Consider the following 19,721-nt stretch of genomic DNA (forward strand, 5'->3'; position numbering starts at 1 on the left):
TTTAAGGCTGGAGGACGCGGCAGCGTTAAGCTCAGGCAATACTCGTGGTATTTCTGGTGAAGAAAAAGATACTACAACTTCTCCGGAGCTATTCTCGATGCGTTCATCCAAAGGAGATAACACAGTCCATTTCGGCAAAGCGCATTCAGTGATTCGAAAAAGCGGTGAGCTTTGATGTAACCTCGCTCTTGACCACGTCGCCGCACCGAACCCGCAAGCACATTCCTAGCGTAAGAAGAGAGTGGACGAACTGCACAGAAACAGGAACTTTCCTAGTCTCAATTTGCATATGAATGTGTCCCAGATGTTTGAGAACGATGCAGGGAATGCGTACCGACCTAACAGCTGCGTTAGACGAGCGGCCGCATTAAACCTAAATCGATGGCTAACACGATTAAAAGACACGTGCACCGAAAATCCGATCTCTGAGGGCTGTGTTCGGTGCATTGAACCGCATTCCGTCCCTATCATTTGTGTCGAGAGTGTTTGAAAGCTTCGTGGTGTCATGATGGGGCTGCACAATAAGAACCGGAAACAGGAAGCGCGTTTCTCGCCGAGCTCCCGCTATTCAGCGGCCGCTTAAAAGCCCAGTTCATTACATGGACACATCGAGAAGAGCTCCTCCGGCGAAGTGCTGTATTTTATTTCCAGATTCCCCATTTGAATAAAAGAAAAGACTAACGGCGGCGCGCCGCAATTATTGCGCGGCGGCGTGATCTCTCTTGGGACTTCGGCGGCGGCGCGAGCGGCGTGTCCAAAAACAGGCGGCGCGGCGGTGCACACCTCTACTTCGGACTGCGTGCCCCTATCGTTGCCGTTCTTGCTGCATTAATCTCTTCAGCCTTCAGTCTAGGCAACCCGAAAGTAAAAAGCTAAAACATTGAGATCTGGAAAAGTGTTAGAGGGTCCCAATAAGGGCCAGGCTGGGGACATGCGTAGGTAGGTCGCCCGCATACCCGTATTCCAGTACCGAACCACATTCCATGATGTCAACGGACGTGCACCCTGTGAGCTCTTGCTTGGCCGGATGGTGATGGCACCGTTGGATGTTTGGCATCCAGACCTCCGGTCCACAGCGCTCCTCAAGTAGTTAGAGCAGAAGCTGGCCGCTGACCGAGGATGCCGTCCTGTGCCGTTACCGGAGCCGGGAGCGCCATTCTTTGCCAATAACTTTTGTTCTGGCCCACCTTGGTCTGCCTGACAGGTGGTCTCACCTGCAAGCTCCTCGTCGCTGCTCATACGTATGCAGGACGGAGCCACGTGGCACCGGCACGTTGACCACGTGAGGGCTCGCCGTGGGACCCGGCCTGCACCTTCTAGGTTAACGGCACCACCAGTTGCTGTCAACGAGACTCCGACCACCTCGCAGGTGACAGGCGTCGCCAGTTTTGCGCCACCTGTTAGACCAATGCCAAGTCCATTACCATCACTTCCAGCCACTGCAGACCCTCAGGACGGAACGAATACGGCTCAGGCCGCACTCGGCGTTGGTGGGCTGGGTGGGCGTTGCCATACCCCGCCCACACCAACACCTGTGCCGAGACGGAGCACTCGACATCAAAGAGCACCAGACCATTATTCGCCTGGCTAAGCCACCGTCGACCTGGCTTGGTCTTGTGTTTTGCTTTTTAGGGGCGAAGCTCCTCTTAGTCTAACCTTGTCACGTCTCCGTTGTCCGGCGTAACCACCTCTGCAAACTGCCCACTACTTCGTCTTTGCAAACATCCCACTACGACCCATCACCGATACTTTGCAAATTTGCCCACTACTTCATCTTTGCAAACATCCCACTACGATCCATCACCGATCCATTACTTCACCGACCATAAAGCCGTTCTAATGAAGGGGGAACGGAAGCCACCTTTGCAAACTGCCCACTACTTCGTCTTTGCAAACATCCCACTAAGACTTATCACCGATCCATCACTTCACCGACCATAAAGCCGTTATAATGAAGGGGGAACGGAAGCCACGTCTAGCTTACGATTAATAAAATTTCTTGTATAAATATATACAGTGTTTGTCACGTCTTTGATGGTGTACTGGGCTATCGCTTTGATTACTGCTGGGCGGAACCACTGAAGATTTCACGATGTAACCATGACTGCTTCAGGAGCTTCGCCCAAGCTCTTCATCATTCACCCGTGGATATGCTGCGAATTTTTTAGTGTATAGTAACTGGGGGTAAGGGGTGTTACGAGCATGTGACGCCCTTTTTAGCGTGTAGCTTCGTGCGCCCGCCAGTTTCGGCGGGCAACATTGGTCACGGCCATAATAAACTACGACGAGCGCAGCTCTCGGTGACCGCCGTCATTTTGTTGGGTCGTCCTTCCTCAGCGTGGGTGCCTCGGCCCCACTCTCGTCCGCGATCCCTGGGCAGATCGTTACGGTTATTTAGTAGGGCATGTGCTTCCTCGCTTCTTCTAAGGCCAATAATATCCCAGTTAACGCTGTCTAAGTCCTCAAGTAACTCTGTCAGTCTAATTCACTTAATACGGTCCTTGTTCTAAACGTTTCTAGGTTGAGTTTCCAGTAGCGGCGTGTTCGTGTCCAGAGATATAGAGTACCCTCCGCTTGCTTTACAAGGTCGACCGCACCCGTAGTCGGGTACTCGGCAGCTGCTGGAGTATGATGACCAGGGTGTAGTTGAGAGATTGATGTTGAGACGCGCGCTCGGCAGAGCTGCGCAAGTGAACAACTCGCGTCCCAAACAACTGAACTTTTATTATCACCCTTCCTCTCGAAGATAACTTTTTCGTGCGGGCGCATGCGCTCTCTGCACCGCACACAGAAGCGCCGCTTTGCGTCGCCACAGTACTCCCCCCCTAGTGAGTGCGCGCGCAACGGCCGCACTCGGACGATCCACTGCGGTTCTTAAGTTCATGCGCACCGGGGGTCTCGTACACCGTCCACTCCGCGTGAACCGTTTGAGGACTTGTTGGGGCTGCGCTACGTGGTCTGCCGGGGGTGCCTGCCAAGATGGAGCTCGAGGTGGTGCGGGTGCTTCGCTGTCGGAGTCCACGTGTGCTGATTTTACGCGGTCCAGAGAAACCACGTCGTGACGACCACCTCTGTCGATTGTAATGTGCTTGTCTGCCCGTCGCAGCACCTTGAAGGGGCCGTCGTACGGGGGCCGGAGTGGACGCTGTACGGCGTCGTGCCTCACAAACACGTGAGAGCAGGAGGAGAGTTCCCGGTCTACGTAGACTGACCGGGCTGCGGGCGGACGCGGAGGAACAGCGCGTAGCTTGCTCATGATGTCTCGTAGTCGCGCGGCGTAGTCCGCGTTCGCGTACACGTTCTCGTCCTTACTGGTAGTGAAAAACTCCCCTGGGAGGCGAAGCGTTGTTCCGTACACCAGTTCAGCGGAGCAGCATCCAATATCTGCTTTCAGAGCCGTCCTTACGCCCAACAGAACAAACGGCAGTGCCTCTACCCAACTGTGACTCGCAGCAGCCGTCAGGCTCGTCTTCAGATGGCGATGGAATCTTTCCACTATACCGTTGCTTATCGGATGGTAGGCAGTTGTTCTGATGCGGTCAGTACCCAAGAGCCGAGTGACGCTTGCGAACAGGGCTGACTCAAACTGTGTTCCGCGATCCGTAGTCACGGTTGCCGGCTCTCCGAAGCGGGCCACCCAGTGGAAGATAAATGCGCGGGCGAGGGTATCAGCAGTGATGTCTGGAATGGGCACTGCCTCCGGCCATCGCGTGAAGCGATCGATGCAGGTTAGCAGGTAGCTTTGCCCCTGGCACAACGGCTGTGGTCTCACAATGTCAACATGCACATGTGCAAACCGACAGTCCGGCAGAGGGAAGGATCCCAAGGGGGTCACAGTATGTCGCTGAACTTTGGAGCGCTGGCACGCGAGGCACTCTCGTGTCCAATGTCGGACATCCCGGTTTATTCCTGGCCACACGAACCTCGCTGTGCATAGCCGTTGCGTGGCTCAAATCCCGGGATGCGCCAGGCTGTGCAGCAAGTCAAAAATGATGCGACGGAGGTTCGAGGGGACGAACGGTCGGGCCCTGCCTGTAGACATGTCGCAGCATACGGATCCTGTGGGTTCTGCCAACCATTGCAGCTTCAAGGCGCTGGTTGGGGACGTCAGTAGACGCTTCAATTCTCCATCACTGCGTTGAGCCGTCGTAAGTGTGGTGAAGTCCACACCGCTCGGCAGGCTGATGGCATTCACTCGACCGCGCGAAAGAGCGTCGGCAGCAGCATTATCCGTGCCACTAACATGGCGTATATCTGTCGTGAATTCTGCGATGTACGACATTTGGCGGAGCTCCCGTGCCACGTGCGCACCAGAATCGGAGTTCGCGCGCAATGCATAGGTGAGTGGCTTGTGATCCGTGAGCACAAAAAATTCTTGTCCTTCCACATAATGTCGGAAATGCCGGATAGCCGCGTATATGGCCAGGAGTTCCCTACCGAAGGTGCTGTACCTTCGTTCGGACGGGCTCAGTTTTCTGGAGGAGGAGATTGGTCGCCACACTCCGCTCACCCTCTGCTGCACACGGCTCCAATCGCTGCATCGGAGGCGTCTACCATAACACACTGAGGAACACCCAGCTGCGGGTACGTGAGCATGGTAGCATTTGCGAGAGCTTCCTTAATCATCCGGAATGCTTGTGTGGATTGGTCGTTCCACTGAATGGCAGTTGCCTTAGATCCAGATGCCGCAAGTAGGCTGTGGAGAGGGTGAAGGATGTTGGCGCATTTCGGGATAAACCTACGATAGAAATTCACTAGTCCCAGGAACTCTCGAAGCTGGCGGAGGTTTCTCGGCTGTGGAAACTGCCGTACTGCTTCCACCTTGTCCTTCTGGGGCTGTACTCCGGCACTTGAAATGCTGTGGCCCAAAAATGATAGTGTCGGTACCCCAAACACGCACTTTGCCGTATTTATAACGATGCCGTTCTCTGTCAGTCGCTGGAGTACGTAGCGCAGATGCCGCTCGTGCTCTTCAGGAGTGCTGCTAGCAATCAGAAGATCATCGAGGTATACCTTGCAAAAGTCGAGGCCACGAACAACGCCATCCATAAACCGTTGAAAGGTTTGGCCGGCGTTGCGTAAGCCGAAAGGCATGCGTAGGAACTCGAACATTCCGAACGGCGTTGTTATTGCGGTCTTGGGAATATCCTCCGGTGCTACGGGTATCTGATGATATGCTCGCACTAGATCTGTTTTAGAGAAAATGGTAGCACCATGCAGGAAGGAGGTCATCTCATCAATGTGCGGGACTGGGTAACGACGGTCACCCGGTTCAGCGCTCGATAGTCCCCGCAAGGGCGCCAATCACCGTCTGTCGATTTTGGGACCATGTGAAGAGGTGACGCATATGGGCTGGATGAAGGACGTAGTATCCTGAGTTCCATCATGTGGGCAAACGCCTGTCGAGCCAACCGCAGCTTCTCGGGTGACAGGCGCCGTGGTCGCGCATAGACCGGTGGGCCTGTGGTTTCGATGTGATGCAGGACGCTGTGCTTTACTTCTGGGAATGCCTGTGGCTGTCGCGTCAGCTCTGGGAACTCTTGTAGTATTGCAGTGAAGTACGCTTCTCCAGCCGGACTAAGCAAGGCCGGGCTGATAGGGGGGTGCCAACACGGCGTGCCCTGTACCGCTCCCCGAGAAACAGGGTCTTAAAGCCGTTTGTTGCGGACGTCGACCAACAGACCAAAGAACTGGAGAAAGTCTGCGCGTAGTATGGCGAATTTGACCTCAGCAGCTATGAACACCCAGCTAAACGTTCTGCCGAAACCGAAGTTCAGCGACAGTGAACGATGGCCATATGTTGTTATCACCGTGTTATTGACAGCTTGCAAGGGCGATGTACTAGGTTTCTTTCTTTCAGCTTGTGACGCCGGTATAACGCTCACCTCGGCGCCTGTGTCAACTAAGAAACGTATTCCGTTGTTGCGGTCGGTAATAAAGAATACTGAGGGACGACTTGGAGGCAACGTAGTAGCACTGGTCGCCCTCAGTGCCTGCCGCGGCCGTTTCCCGAGTGCGCGCACGGTGGGACACATTTACGCGCACTACTTCCGAACCTCCGATGATACCAGCAGATATGCTCGTGCTGCTTTTGCGGTAGCGGCGTGTTAGGCTCGGTTATCGTTTGCGCCCTCCTGCTTGTGTGCAAAGCTGATACTGTTTCGGCAAGTCGAGCAATCTCCTCACGCATCTCTTGAAGTTCGTTTAGAGGCTGTCGCGCTTGCACGGCAGCCATGGGTGTGGGCGGTGTCATTGCTACCAGTTTGTCAGCAAGTTCGGCGGCTGCGGTTAAATCCTTGTGCTCTGAGGCCGCGATGACCATGCGGACGCCTGAAGGCAACTTTTGCAAAAAAAGTTGTCGGAGCAATACTCCATCTATCGTGGTTGATGTCTCGCCGAGCAACTGTTGCATGCGGCGCAAAAGCTGACCAGGAGTGCGGTCGCCGAGTTCCGTGCCGCGAAGCAATTGCTGCAGTCGTTGTGGTTCGGAGGGCGTAACTCGGCGAACCAGGGTTTCTTTTAGTGTTACATATGCGTTTTCGACAGGTGGTGCGAGCAACAGATCCCTGATTTCACTGGCTATGGCGGGCGGCAGACTGCTGACTACGTAGTGGTATTTCGTAAGGTCTGCGGTGATTCGTCTGGCTGCGAACTGAGATTCCACTTGTATGAACCAAAGTGCGGGGTCCGCAGTCCAAAAAGGGGGCAGCTTACCGTCGACTGCGGAGACTGTCGGAGTGGCGTCGGTCGTGGATGTTGAATCCATGTTGCGGCTGGTTCGACACTCCGGTCGCTGCGTGTTCGAATCACGTCCGGGTCACCAATGTTGAGACGCGCGCTCGGCAGAGCTGCGCAAGTGAACAACTCGCGTCCCAAACAACTACTGAACTTTTATTATCACCCTTCCTCTCGAAGATAACTTTTTCGTGCGGGCGCATGCGCTCTCTGCACCGCACACAGAAGCGCCGCTTTACGTCGCCACATTGATTTGGGAAGTGTTGGCCGGATACCGCACCAGAGAGGCCAGTTCCTGTTCTGGTGATGAAGTGAGTCACAGTGAGATAACACAAGTAGCGTATACGCCTTGTGCACCGCCTATAGAGGCGCCACTGATAGCCACCTAGTGGGCGCCGCCGACAGTACGTGCGGGAAGCCGAGCAGACGACAGCGCTTTGCACAGCTTTGCTGTGAGGAGATGAATGAAGTTCGCGGCTGCTATTTTTGCCATTTCCCTAGCTTTCGCTGTGCTACGCGGATGCCCCTTCGTGCGGGGGCCAGACAACTAATTCTGCACTGGCAGCTGCAGGAAAGGCGCGGGCCTCTACGAAAGTGGACTTGTGCACGATGTTTATCACGAACGAGCGCTTAACTAAGCGCACGTCGCCGATTTCGAACGACGGCATGAAGGCCTGACGCCGACGGTTCGTGCGCGACAGAGCGCGCGCATCGAAAAAAACAAGTATAAAAAGGCGCCGGGAGCGCGCCCGCGCGCCTCTTACCCTCTCCGCAGAAGACGCCACCGACACAGCCAACGAACGCGGAAGATCGGGATATTCGAGAGAGCAAAGCCGTGCCAGCGGCGCCGTATGATTCCGCAGACAAATCGGTGAGAGGATCTCGCCCTTTCCCTAGCTTTCGCTGTGCTACGCACAGACGAATCATACGCACCTTCCCTAACCCAGGCGCGAGCCGATACAGGCAATGCAAGCGCAGCAAGCGCGCGGGGGCAGCCAGTCAGTGAGGAGTTAGTCGGCGAAGTTATGTCGTTCTAGTGATAGCATCGTTCGCTCGACCGCAGAAGACGTGTTGTTTGATGATCTAGTGCTGTGAGTTAAGTATCAAGAGATGACAGTGACAAGTTTTGAAGAGGGTCGCCGAGAAGACATGTGATGACCGACTGCGGAGGAGAACGAACGTCCGCGTAGAGGGAATCGTCATGCCGGTGAATATCAAAGGTTCGTCGCGCAGACCAGCGTAACAATATCCAGCTGTGAGGTGCGGCTCGTGGTGAACATCCGCTTTGTTTTGTTTACAAAGGTGACGTCTCAATCACTTCTTGTTCTCTTTGAAGTCAACCATTGCTGCATTACTGTTTCTTTAAATAATAAATATAGAATAGCGCGGTACATGTATCGCGCTAGTACAAGCTAAGTTCATGAATGACCAACTCGCCCGAACTACAACACTTCTGAAATATAGAACGTTTGAGCGAAGTGCCCTGCACGGCGGTCGAACCGAACCAACGCATGCTCAGGCTGATAACTTTGGTCGTCTACCAGTGTCAATATGATCGAGTACATCCAGCGAGCACCGATATGACAGAACGAAAGCATTAGAACAAGAAGCGACGTGTTAACCCGCACAATGACGAAGCGGCTCGCCTTTTCCAACGAACAGCGGCGATCCATTGCTTCCGTCGCTCTTGCTCAGGAGGCCTTGCGGTAAGTGAGTAAAACCGTGTTCCGGGCGCGTTTTTGTAGGTGTTTGAGCACTCCACTCCACAGCAATTGTTATTCGACATCCCTTGAAGTTTCGGCCACCACACATACGACGAACGTTGCTTATTTCACTACGGAAACCGGAACAACGCGGAAACACACGTACAACGACGTAGGAAACCACGGCGGCCGTCTGCTTGCTTTCCCGAAAGCAATGATTGAGTTCGCCGCCTATGGCGCTTCCGTCCGCGCGCACTAGGCGTATACCAGTCGTGTCTTGGATGACCAAGGGTCACCGAAAAGGATCTGTTGCACCCTTCAGCGCTTTGTTAATCAGAGGTCAGAAGTACTAATTAAAAAGAAGGGGGAGCAGGATTTGAACTCGTCAACATGAAACTAAATTTGTGAGCCTAGTGCTTTGAATTACTTTTCTACCCACGTGTTTACCGTCAGCTGTCTTCGTGCTGTCTGGAATTTCCGTCGATTTGGACCTCAAGATGTCCGCGATGTAAGCAAACCCAACCCGCAAGCTGCGCGTCTCCACAGTGTGGGGTATAATTTTTCGTCGGATTGGCCGGGCGTATAATTTAGAGGAACCTTGTTGCTGTAGCAATGGCTCTCGCATAGCCTTAGTGTGTTGCGAATGCGTGTGTGTGCTGTTCTTTTCTTAGGTGAGGCCTTTCCTGGTGAGTCCCTCGGTGGCGCCCTCACAGTCCACCGGGTCAAGCCGTCGTGTGGACAAGCAGGAGACCATACTGGAGCCCGTGCTGCTCCCTTCCGTCCGGGACAGCCAAGTGAGTCGGAAGTGCATCTGTTTAAATAATTTATTCAATCGAGTGTGCGCGAATGTCATGATGCCGAGTCGTGCATAAATCTGCGTAGTGACGCCACCATTGTCGACTTCTCTGTACCTGAATGGCGTCTTCTCTGCGTTGCGTGTTGCTTTTGGAACTATCCTTGCACGAATGGAGGCGCCATTTGCGATGAATGAGCAACTTTGGCCTCCTAATAAAGTCCTGACACACAAATTCTAACACGGTTTGACTATTACATCGCGTTGATGAGAACTCAGAGGTAACGTTTCTATAATCTCAGCCTTAAATGCAGTCTAAAACGTATTTCAGTTGAGTTTTAGTTCGGGAAAGCGGTAAATCGGAAGTCAAGCAGCCAGCGATGAGGTCATCAGGTGCGTACCCCGTGCCTGTGTTGATACCTACGTACCAACGTACGTCACGAGTTTTGGCCGCGTTTCCGGAGTCGTGTAAGTAATGCGCAATGTTGGTAACGACACCTGATGATGCAGAGCGCCAGGGCCTAACGAGGGACCTAGAAACCTAACATTGCAGCGACTTACCCATTTGCTGACTTTATGTAAAGCATTTGCAGTGAGATAATCATCGACTCACATTATTCTTAGTATTTTTTTAGACACCAACACCGACGCGACTGAAGAAGAGTTGTAATATATTGTAGTTGGACAAAACGCGACAAGATGTCGCCACCGGCTCTGCTGCTGCCGTCAACGGCTCCAGTAATTGTGCATCCGCAAACGTTGAGTAGTGTACAGACAAAAATTGGCCGCATATCTGCGTGCTCCGCTGCAAATGCCGTATAAAGACGATAGAGGAGGCGCTGCGTGAGATATGGACGCCATCTGGCAATGAAACATGAGCTTGTGCAGAGGGTTTCCTTCCTCCGTGGCAGAGGGCGGTCGTCGGCGCGCATATGGCATTTTCAGCGCAACCGCATTTTCAGTGCAGCTTAAGAAACTAGGGTCTTTATAAATACGTATCTATGTACTTTCTAATAAATTAACACACCACCTAATACTTACCTAGTGATGTTGCGCCTCAGATATGCGTAATATTTACTTTTTGATCGACAACGTTCACAAGTATGAACAGCCGTACCAGTTCAAGATGAGTGGTCGGTAAGCAAGTACGTGGTTCAACTTTGGCCGGGTCGCTGAATCGGGTGACAGACAGACAATGAGAAAGACAGACAGTCAGATAGACAGACCAAAATTCTGCGTTTAAGTTCCCCAAGAATGACTATCGTCTTTAAAAGCTCTCTACTGCCGGGATTATACTGCGTAATGAACAGACAACTGCTTCGGCGCTCTCCATCACGCTGCGTCGTCCGCATTGACTTGTGAAATTGGCGCAGTTCCACTTTCCTTTGAACGAGCATAGACGTGTGCACCGTAGGTGCGTGAGATTTGTATCTCACGCGCGTACGTATAGCTTTAGAATGCAGCGTTGCCCAATCTAAGTACGAGTGATAAAAGCGTTGCATCACGCCAGTTGCGTGTTACACATACACACTGTTGCAGAGCGCATAAAAGCAGATAGCAGCAAGCCGCTATGAAGTGCAACTTGAGTGGCCGGGTTGCCCAGTCCACAAGGTCGCGTCAATGTTGTGATTTCAATGCTTCAATCGTCACTTCTCGACATGCTACTTTACAAATGATCGGAGCGAAAATGTTTCAGCACATCTAATACTGCGACTGCTGCAAGGCTCACGGAAATCGTCGCCTCAGTTGGACGACAAGAACAAAAACGCAGCCGCTGGTGAGGTTCGCGCAGTCAATTAAGCTTTTCTAACTGATTTGGGCACTCTTCCCGGCTCTTTCGCCAGTCACGCACTAGATAAACGCCGTAGTTTGATGATCGAGGACTGGCATTGCTGAACAGAGCAGACGAAACAGCAACGCTCACAAAATGGCAGAAGATGGTCAGTGACGTTACTTGAATTCGTGGTCACGTGACAGAATTTGTTGACGAGCAGGCCTAGTATGTCACGGGGCCCCCAAGTACAGCCTCCTATTTTTTTTTACCCTGAACGTGTGAGCGTCGACCGCCGAGTTGATAAGCGCCGTGCGACGGAGCGCAGCGGCGAAATGAACGAGAATACGCGCATGCACGCTAAGAGCCAGTCCTGGGCAGCTGTCGTCTGCTAGGCTTTCCCAGGAACCGGACGCGTATTATGATTTCCTGGCGCGGCAGCGCACGCGAGAGAGAAAAAAGAGAGAGCGAGGAGGACGCCAGCGGCCCTCGACGAGCGCTTGCGCGCTATTGGTTCTTCTCTTGGGGTCACGTGGCCGGGCTGGCGAGCACGTTTCCGCACGCACGGAGGAGTGTTTACGGCTATTCCATCGTTCGGAAGCACCCATCGCCACGCCGAGACGCCGCAGATACGCGCGCTGAGGGCGCCTGCGAGCGGGTTTCCATAGTTTCGATGAGCAACGTGGTTCCGAGTGTCAACGTAAAGTGCCTCCGCGTCGACCTGTGCACGGACGGCGACGCACACGAGGGGATCGCCAGCTACAGTAGGAAAACCAACACGACATGGATCGTCGACAGGGAAACCCGAAATCCAAAGAGGCAAGTTCACGTGTTCGTTACTTTTACAAGTGGCGAATAGGCCCAGTCTAATAATAACATTTGATGATATCGACGCCAATCGCGGAAATGCTAAATGCGAAAGCGCTGAATGCTCGTTCATCGTATCGAAAGGCGCGACGCTGTGTTTTGGACTGAATGCTGCAATGATATTGTGCACTAAAGCCGCAGCTGCAGCATGGAAATGCCGCTGCTGAAGTCGGCAAAACTGTCAATGACTGTTACGATTAGTGTACTTGAAAGGTTGTTTTGAACTGAAACCAAGAGGCCTCTGTTTTCACTGTGAATTTTGGTGATATTGTGTGATTATTTTCCATTTTTGGAAAGCCGTGCCTGAAATAGCCGCGTCCATTGAACCATGCTTAAGTGCAGAAGATTTTATCACAACTTTTCCTATTTGCGGCCCTGTCGCCCGTTTGGCTTGTTCAAAAGTTTGAGTGGCAGATCGGTTCGCGCCGCAAGCAACGCACTGCTGAAGCATTAACCTCCCTATAGTATACGGCCATGCAGGCCCGTAGCCAGGAATTTTTTTTGGGGTGCGCCCACTTGCTGAAAACTTTGACTATTTGAGCAAAACGCCTATTTCCATTATTTATTGTCGGTAAAACACCATATATCATAAAAATTTGTGGGGGGGGGGGGAGGGGGGCGCCCCCCCCTCCCCTGGCTACGGGCCTGCGGCCATGTAATGTTTGCATTTTCGATAGTCCATTTTCGCGTGTTTTCGCCCCCATTTAACATTTCTACATGTCAGTGTACGTCCTAGACCACGCGGTCACCCTTAGCGTCGCGCCTTTCGATACGATGAGCGAGCATTTAGCGCTTTCGCATTTAGCATTTTCGCAATTGGCGTCGATATCATCAAATGTTATTATACTGGCCTATTCACCACTTGTAGAAGAAACGAACACGTGAACTTGCCTCTGGATTTCGGGTTTCCCTGTCGACGATCCATGTCGTGTTGGTTTTCCTACTGTAGCTGGCGATCCACTCGTGTGCGTCGCCGTCCGTGCACAGGTCGACGCGGAGGCACTTCACGTTTGATGGGCAGTTAGAACTTGCGTCTAACTCACGCGTGAACGTCCGCGTGCTCTTCGAAACCTGTTCGATGTTACATGGGCTATGAGATCTGGCGTTTATTTCGCACGTAGGAGTACTCGTGTCCAACATGTCACTCGGAAGCACGTTTATTGAAACCCGCTCAACGTGAGATGGGCAAGCGGAACTCGGAACAGGCGCGCGTACTTGAGCGTCCGCCATGTGCGTTGCGCGAATCTGCCGCGTGGCTAGGAAGAGGGTGCTTCCGTACGATGGAACAGCCGTAAACACTACTCCGTGCGTGCGTGCGTTCGTAAACGCTCTCGCGTGCCCAGCCACGTGACCCTAAGAGGGGAACCAATAGCGCGCAAGCGGTCGCGGAGGAGCCGCTGGCGTCCTCCTCGCTCTCTCTTTTTTCTCTCTCGCGTGCGCTGCCGCGCCAGGAAATCATAATACGCGAACCGGACACCACCCCCGCTTCTTTTCAGCAGCGCTATCATGCTTTTTTAAAGAAGATAGTCTTTCTTGGGATACTTGAACGCAGAAATTTTGGTCTGTCTGTCTGTCTGTCTGTCTGTCTGTCTGTCTGTCTGTCTGTCTGTCTGTCTGTCTGTCACACGATTCAGCCACCCGGCCAAAGTTTAAGCCTTAAAGCAAAAAGGCGCACTGCGGGAACAAGGACATACGAAGGGAGGAACCGACGACACAAAGCGCACACTCGCAACTGAAGGTTTGAAAGAGCACACATAAATACGTTTCCAAAAAGGCACTTGGTGCAATTTACCTCGCCGAAACAAAACAAAACGAGATGGATATCCCATAAAGAGATGTGGGAATAGATGCGTTAGCCACCCTTCTATCGCCATAACAGAGATAGAGTATTCATATTTGATCAACTCACTGCATTAAACTTGTCTGCCCTTCTCTCTCCCCTCTCCTCCTCCCCCCCCCCACGAAGTTTGAATTTTCTTTTTTCTTTTGTCCGGTTTTCCTCGAAATTCCTTTTTGTATAGACGCATGCGCCTTCATGATCTGTTAAGGGGATATCCATCTCGTTTTGTTTTGTTTCGACGAGGTAAATTGCACCACGTGCCTTTTTTGTAACGTATTTATGTGTGCTCTTTCAATAAACCTTCAGTTGCGAGTGTGCGCTTTGTGTCGTCGGTTCCTCCCTTCGTATGTCCTTGTTCCCGCAGTGCGCCTTTTTGCTTTAAGATATGAACCGTTACCAACCTAGCCCAAATGGCTGTTTTGCTACAACGTTTAAGCACTTGGTGAACGCCCAGCCATCTTGAACTGGTAGCTGCGTTCATACTGGTAATATTGTCGACTAAAAAGCAAATATTACGCATATCTGAGGCGCAACGTCAATACGTATGTATTAGGTGGTGTGTTCCTTTACTAGAAAATACATAAATACGTAATTCTAAAGGTCCTAGTGCTTCTTAGGCTGCGCTGAAAATGCGACGATATGCACGAAAAAGCCCTCTGCCGACGATATGGTGCTGCCACCTGGCAGTGGCCCTGGGTTCTGCACAAGTTCATGTTTCCCGACGCCACTGCCAGATGGCGTCCATATCTCACGGAGCGCCTCCTCGATTTTATCAATGCCAGCCAGAGGCGGCCGATTCAACATAGAGGAGGCGCTGTCTGAGGCAAGGCAAAACATAAATGGCCGCTTAATGAAAAAAAATGGTACGAGAACAGCATCACAGGTGGCCGCGGATGAGACCAGGACTCATGTAGCACGGCCGGCTGATGACTATTGTCTTTCAACGACATTTGCAGCGAAGCACGTAGATACACGGCCAACTTTTTTGCTTCTATGTCATCTTTTTTCCGTTTCTGAACGCTGCCATCAAATTATAAAGAAAAGGTGGAGTGGTCGCGCTTCAGATGGATGGGATGTGATTACACACGCAAATTATACTTCTTGCGTATGAGCATTTTTACAGCGGTACTGTTCAGCTTTTCGTTATGCCGTGCGGAGTCGACAGGAAACTATCGTCAGAGGCCAGCGCGCTCCCTGGATCTCTTCGTTTTCTTTTTTATGTTCTTATGCCCCTGTCACACTGGACATTTTAATGTCATTCGAATGGAATGACATTCGCATCTAATGACATTGTGCGGCTGCTATACAGCAATATTTAATGTCATTAGGTTCGAATGACTTAAGAAATCGAATGAGTTAGAAAAACACATTCGCCTTCGCAGTCGAACCGAATGTTTGCTCTCTACCCCAGAGGCTATTCAAAATGTGGCATTCAGTATTCCCAATTTCACATGCATTCATGCAAACTCGCTATTAAGGTTGTTTTTTAAAGGCATCTGTCATTTTAAGGAGAACAGCTGTACGCAAGGCTGTTGCAAAATATTTTTACTATCCACCTCTGTGGCGTCTGGCCGCCGGCGCTGTCATCCATAATATGAACCACATATAAACAAGAAGCCTGTGTGCACGTGCATCTGCAGCGGTGGCATCAGCTCCACGAGCGCACTGAACCCAGGCGGAGACGTTTGCTCACAATAAGGCTGTCAGAAGGCGATTTTTCAGAGTTCCGTTGCAAACTGTTTTCCGGCATGGACGCGTGTGAGACCGCGTTTTGAAAGCGAACAAACGCGGGTTTCTGTGTGCGTGCTGTTGCACCGCAAACTGACACGGGTGCCCCTGTCACTTCGCGTTGGAGAAAACTTCAGTAGACGCGGCACGATTTAGGGGCGAACCTCCTTCAGGTCGAGGCTTGTCTGCCGTTGTGTCGTAGCCAGCCGCTAGTACTGGAAGCGCTGGCTCTCGCGCCAAAGAGAAGTCTTCTTCCTCTTGTTCTTCGAGCACCTTGATGATGATGCCAACGAGGAAAAGTTCAGAATCACAGCATATCCACGAAGTGAATGATGACGAGTGGGCGCAGGCAAAACCACATAAAAATTGAAGAAGAGGACGCATGCGAGAAATAGAGGGAAAGAAATAAAAAAATAGGAACAAAAATAAAAATAAAGATAAAGAGAAAAAGACAGGAGGAAAGAAAGAGAAAACGGAGGAGAAACAAAGAAGGCTGCCCAGCTCCGCACTTCCTTCAGGCTCGATCAGAGGGACTTGCATTGACCTCATCTTCTAAAAGTTCAGGTTGGATTCCATACAAGAACCTTAGGCTTTACATTTCACCGATCATAAGGCGGTCATAATGAAAGGAGTACGCCGCCCACATTTCAACACCATATTCGCAGTGTGATTAATAAACAACTTTGTATATACTGTACACAAGTGTTGTCACGTCTTTGCATGATCGAGTGGGCAATGTACGGAGGCATTCACGATTAATGATCCCCCGGAGCTTCGCCCACTTGTCATCACTCACTTCGTGGATATGCTGTGATTGTTTTCTTTTTCCGTCACGCCGCGTATGTCTTAAGCGAACGCACTGCGCCTTGTTTTTATCCGTGTTTATTTAGTGAAGCGACATCCCACATGTCTTTTGAAATAAATCACTTCACTTTTATACCGCTCTACATTTACCTTCCTCAATTTTCCAGGCCATTTTTCGTCTTAATAATCGACATTATATCATGAACGAATGACATTACTTTTTCCTGTGTAGCACCATCACGGATCGAATGGCGTTCGTTGCACCGAATGACATTCGAACCTAATGACACTAACACCTCGAGTGTGACAGGGGTATTAGTCAGTCTTCATGCTTAGTCAAGCCAAGCTATGCTAAGATCAAGCTAATTAAGCCAGACCATGAAAGAATCACGCTAATGAACCTCACTTATTAGGATCATGTTAGCACCGTCCTAATTAAGTACCACATAATTAGGACCTTGTAAATTAGAACCATGCTGATTAAGACCTTGCTTATAGGAACACGCTCTTACAAACTTCTAATTAAGATCATGCTAATTGTGACTTTGCAAGTTAGGGTCTTGTTAACAAATACCTTGCTAATAAGCAAGGCCTAATTATCATTGTCTTACTTAGCATGATCCTAATTAGCGATGTGTTAATTAGCGAGGTCTTAAACTAATTAGAACACAACATGAAATAGTATGTCCTTAATTACTACGGTTTCAATTATCCGGGTCTTAATTAGCGCTCCCTTTGTTAGGCAAAGCCGTAATTACAATGACCTGAAGTAGTATTCATTCTAAAAAGACAGGGCGGTGCAAACACGCACACAAGAAAGAAGTCAGGACATCACAAACGGCGTTTGTGGTGTCCTGACTTCTTTCTTGTGTCCGTGTTTGCACCGCCCTGTCTTTTTAGAAGGAATACTGACCAGCTAGCTCAGCTCTCTGTTGTTCTGAATTAGTAGTCTAACTAGCTTGATCTCAACATAGCTTGGCTTAATTGGCTTCACTAAGCGTGAATACTGACTAAGACCATGAAGAAGAGGACGAAGAGTTCCAGAGCGCGCGCCGGCCTTTGATGATGGAAGTCACTCGTCGACTCCGCACGGCATAACCAAAAGCTTAACAGCTCCGTTTTAAAAATGCTGATGCGCACGTAGTATAATTAGCGGGTGTAATCACATCCCATCCACCTGAAGCACGACCACTTGACCTTTTCTTTATAACTTGATGGCAGCGTTACGACAAGAAAGAAAGGATAACGACAGCGGTGCTCAAAAGAAGCGGGGCTCGTGTCTGGTTCGTGGAAAAGCCTAGCAGACGACAGCTGCGCGGGGCTACTTATAAGCGCGCATGCGCATATTCTCGTTCATTTCGCCGCTGCGCTCCGTTGTACGGCGCTTATCAACTCGGCGGTCGATGCTCGTGCGTTCAGGTTAAAAAAAATGTCACAGTTTCACCGCAAGGGCGAAGCAATGAATGCGATAGCAACACATTGTAGTGTTATTCAAAGTGAGGCTGGCAGCTAACTCTTTTGTATCCGATCTCGCGTAACTAAAAAACGCTGGTATAAGAGAATACGGCCGCTCCAGAGAGAGATTCTCTTTCCGCATAGTCACTTGGCGTTGAGAGCGCAGCACGTAGAAGGGTATACAGACAGGCTTTTAGGGCTAGTTGGTTTGTTACGTTCATTGAAGCCATAGCGCTGATAAGACAGGGACTACACAATAGAGGACGGGACTGTGGTCCCTGTCTCATCAGCGCTATGGCTTCAATGAAGGGGTATAAAAGCCGCCAGCTGATGGCTTCTGAGATAGCGCGCGCGCCAGCGATCGCAACCACGCCCTTATTTATTTATTTATTTTGTATATTTATTTATTTATTTATTTATTAAATGCGAAGCATTTCTTAGCGAACCTCTGGCACTTTGAGCGTTTCTATCTACGTATCTATCTATCTATCTATCTAGCCGCCTACGTCTGGGTTCTCTCATGATCGCCACCTTAACTTGGTGTAGACCAATCTTTGCATGGGAGGGTAAGAGGATTTGACGAATATGACTGCCGGGTCATGACATGAATAACATTAAAATCTTGTCGCGTACGTCGTCAAACCCTTTCCACTAGACACGTGTGGCACATACCCGTTTACCACGGGCCGCGGTGCACGGGTATGCGCCACAGGTGATTGACAGTTTATATCTACCCAGGAACGGCGAGAACATTGTTAACTTAAATGCTAGGCGTTAAGGAAAACCAACATCGGCAGCGTCGACGCAACCAAATGGAAAGAATGAAAATTAGGATCCCCGCAGGAATCGAACCCAAGCATTCTGCGTGGCAATCAGGTATTCTACCACTGAGCCACGCCAAGTCTATAAATTGGTTTGGAAGAACAGCCTACGCAGGCGTAATATCGGTGCAACGTCAATTGTGCTTGTGGTGCTGGCTATATAATTTTACAAGAAATCAATAAACACTACATGATACTCCTACGATGTGTACTTCTACGATACGGGCGTCATATCAGATTAACGTCTGTAGTTCCAGTGTTGGCTCCGCTTTTATAGCAGTCTAATAAACATTACGTTTGTATTCCTATGATTTAGCAAGCTATATTTAAGCATTGCTCGACCCCGGAGGAATACATTAACGAAAGTTACATATGATCAGCCCACCCTTCATCACCGCACCGTAAAGCGCACTTAGTCCGCCAGAACGACGCAGTGTCCTCTTCATTTCTTACGAGGCTGGGCGATGGCCTCATGCTCACCGAGGATGACGCCAGATTGATTGACAGCCGCTTTGTAGACTAGGCTACGTAGGCCACATACGCCGAGGTAGTCTACAAAAACGACAAACACCATCCACTGATGTTGGTCTACGTAGCACTATCCGGGCCTACGAGCCTCGACGGCCTATACCTCACCAACGTGAAGGGTGGCTTCAGGTTCCGACATGTCGCCGGCTCTGTCGACAGACAATTTGTCGACGAAATGACCGAGGCATCCACGAATTCCAACAGCTCTACTATACGACATACTTCACTACACATGGACCCCTCGTCACCACGATCACGACCGGATCCTATAGCAAGTTGTGACCAGCTGCTGGTGCTCACTGATCACGGTGATGATGCCCTTGTTCAAAAACTGTCAAAAACTTCTTGCACACGTTCAAGAAACGTGCGTGCGTTCTCGGGACACGTATCAGCGCTACATATCTGCTTACCGCTTCTGGTGTTGGTAATACCCACGTTGCCATTGGCAGCGTTACCCAACCGTAAACAACTGGTTATATAACACATATGCGGTTCTTCAACATATATAAGTGTGCGTGTAAAATTTATACAAATCTTTAGCGTCATTTTGTAACGTGTCGCTACAGTAAAAAAAGGTTACGCTACAGTCACCTACCCGCCGTATGCTTCGCATAACATCGTCTCCCACGGTACGTGGGATCTGCCGAATTTTTTATTTATTTATTTATTTATTGTA

General features: G+C 50.6%; 1 protein-coding gene across 1 annotated transcript in view; it reads left to right on the forward strand.

Moving 5' to 3' along the window:
- LOC119395613 (activated CDC42 kinase 1) overlaps positions 1 to 19,721 on the forward strand; it is a 223,811-nt gene that overhangs the window by 144,966 nt on the left and 59,124 nt on the right. Inside the window, exon 3 of the mRNA XM_037662596.2 lies at positions 9,110 to 9,232. Coding sequence (XP_037518524.1) covers positions 9,110 to 9,232 — 123 coding nt within the window. The remainder of the gene's footprint in view (positions 1 to 9,109; positions 9,233 to 19,721) is intronic.

This window comes from Rhipicephalus sanguineus, chromosome 6 (assembly GCF_013339695.2).
Source record: "Rhipicephalus sanguineus isolate Rsan-2018 chromosome 6, BIME_Rsan_1.4, whole genome shotgun sequence".
Taxonomy (NCBI): Eukaryota; Metazoa; Arthropoda; class Arachnida; order Ixodida; family Ixodidae; genus Rhipicephalus; species Rhipicephalus sanguineus.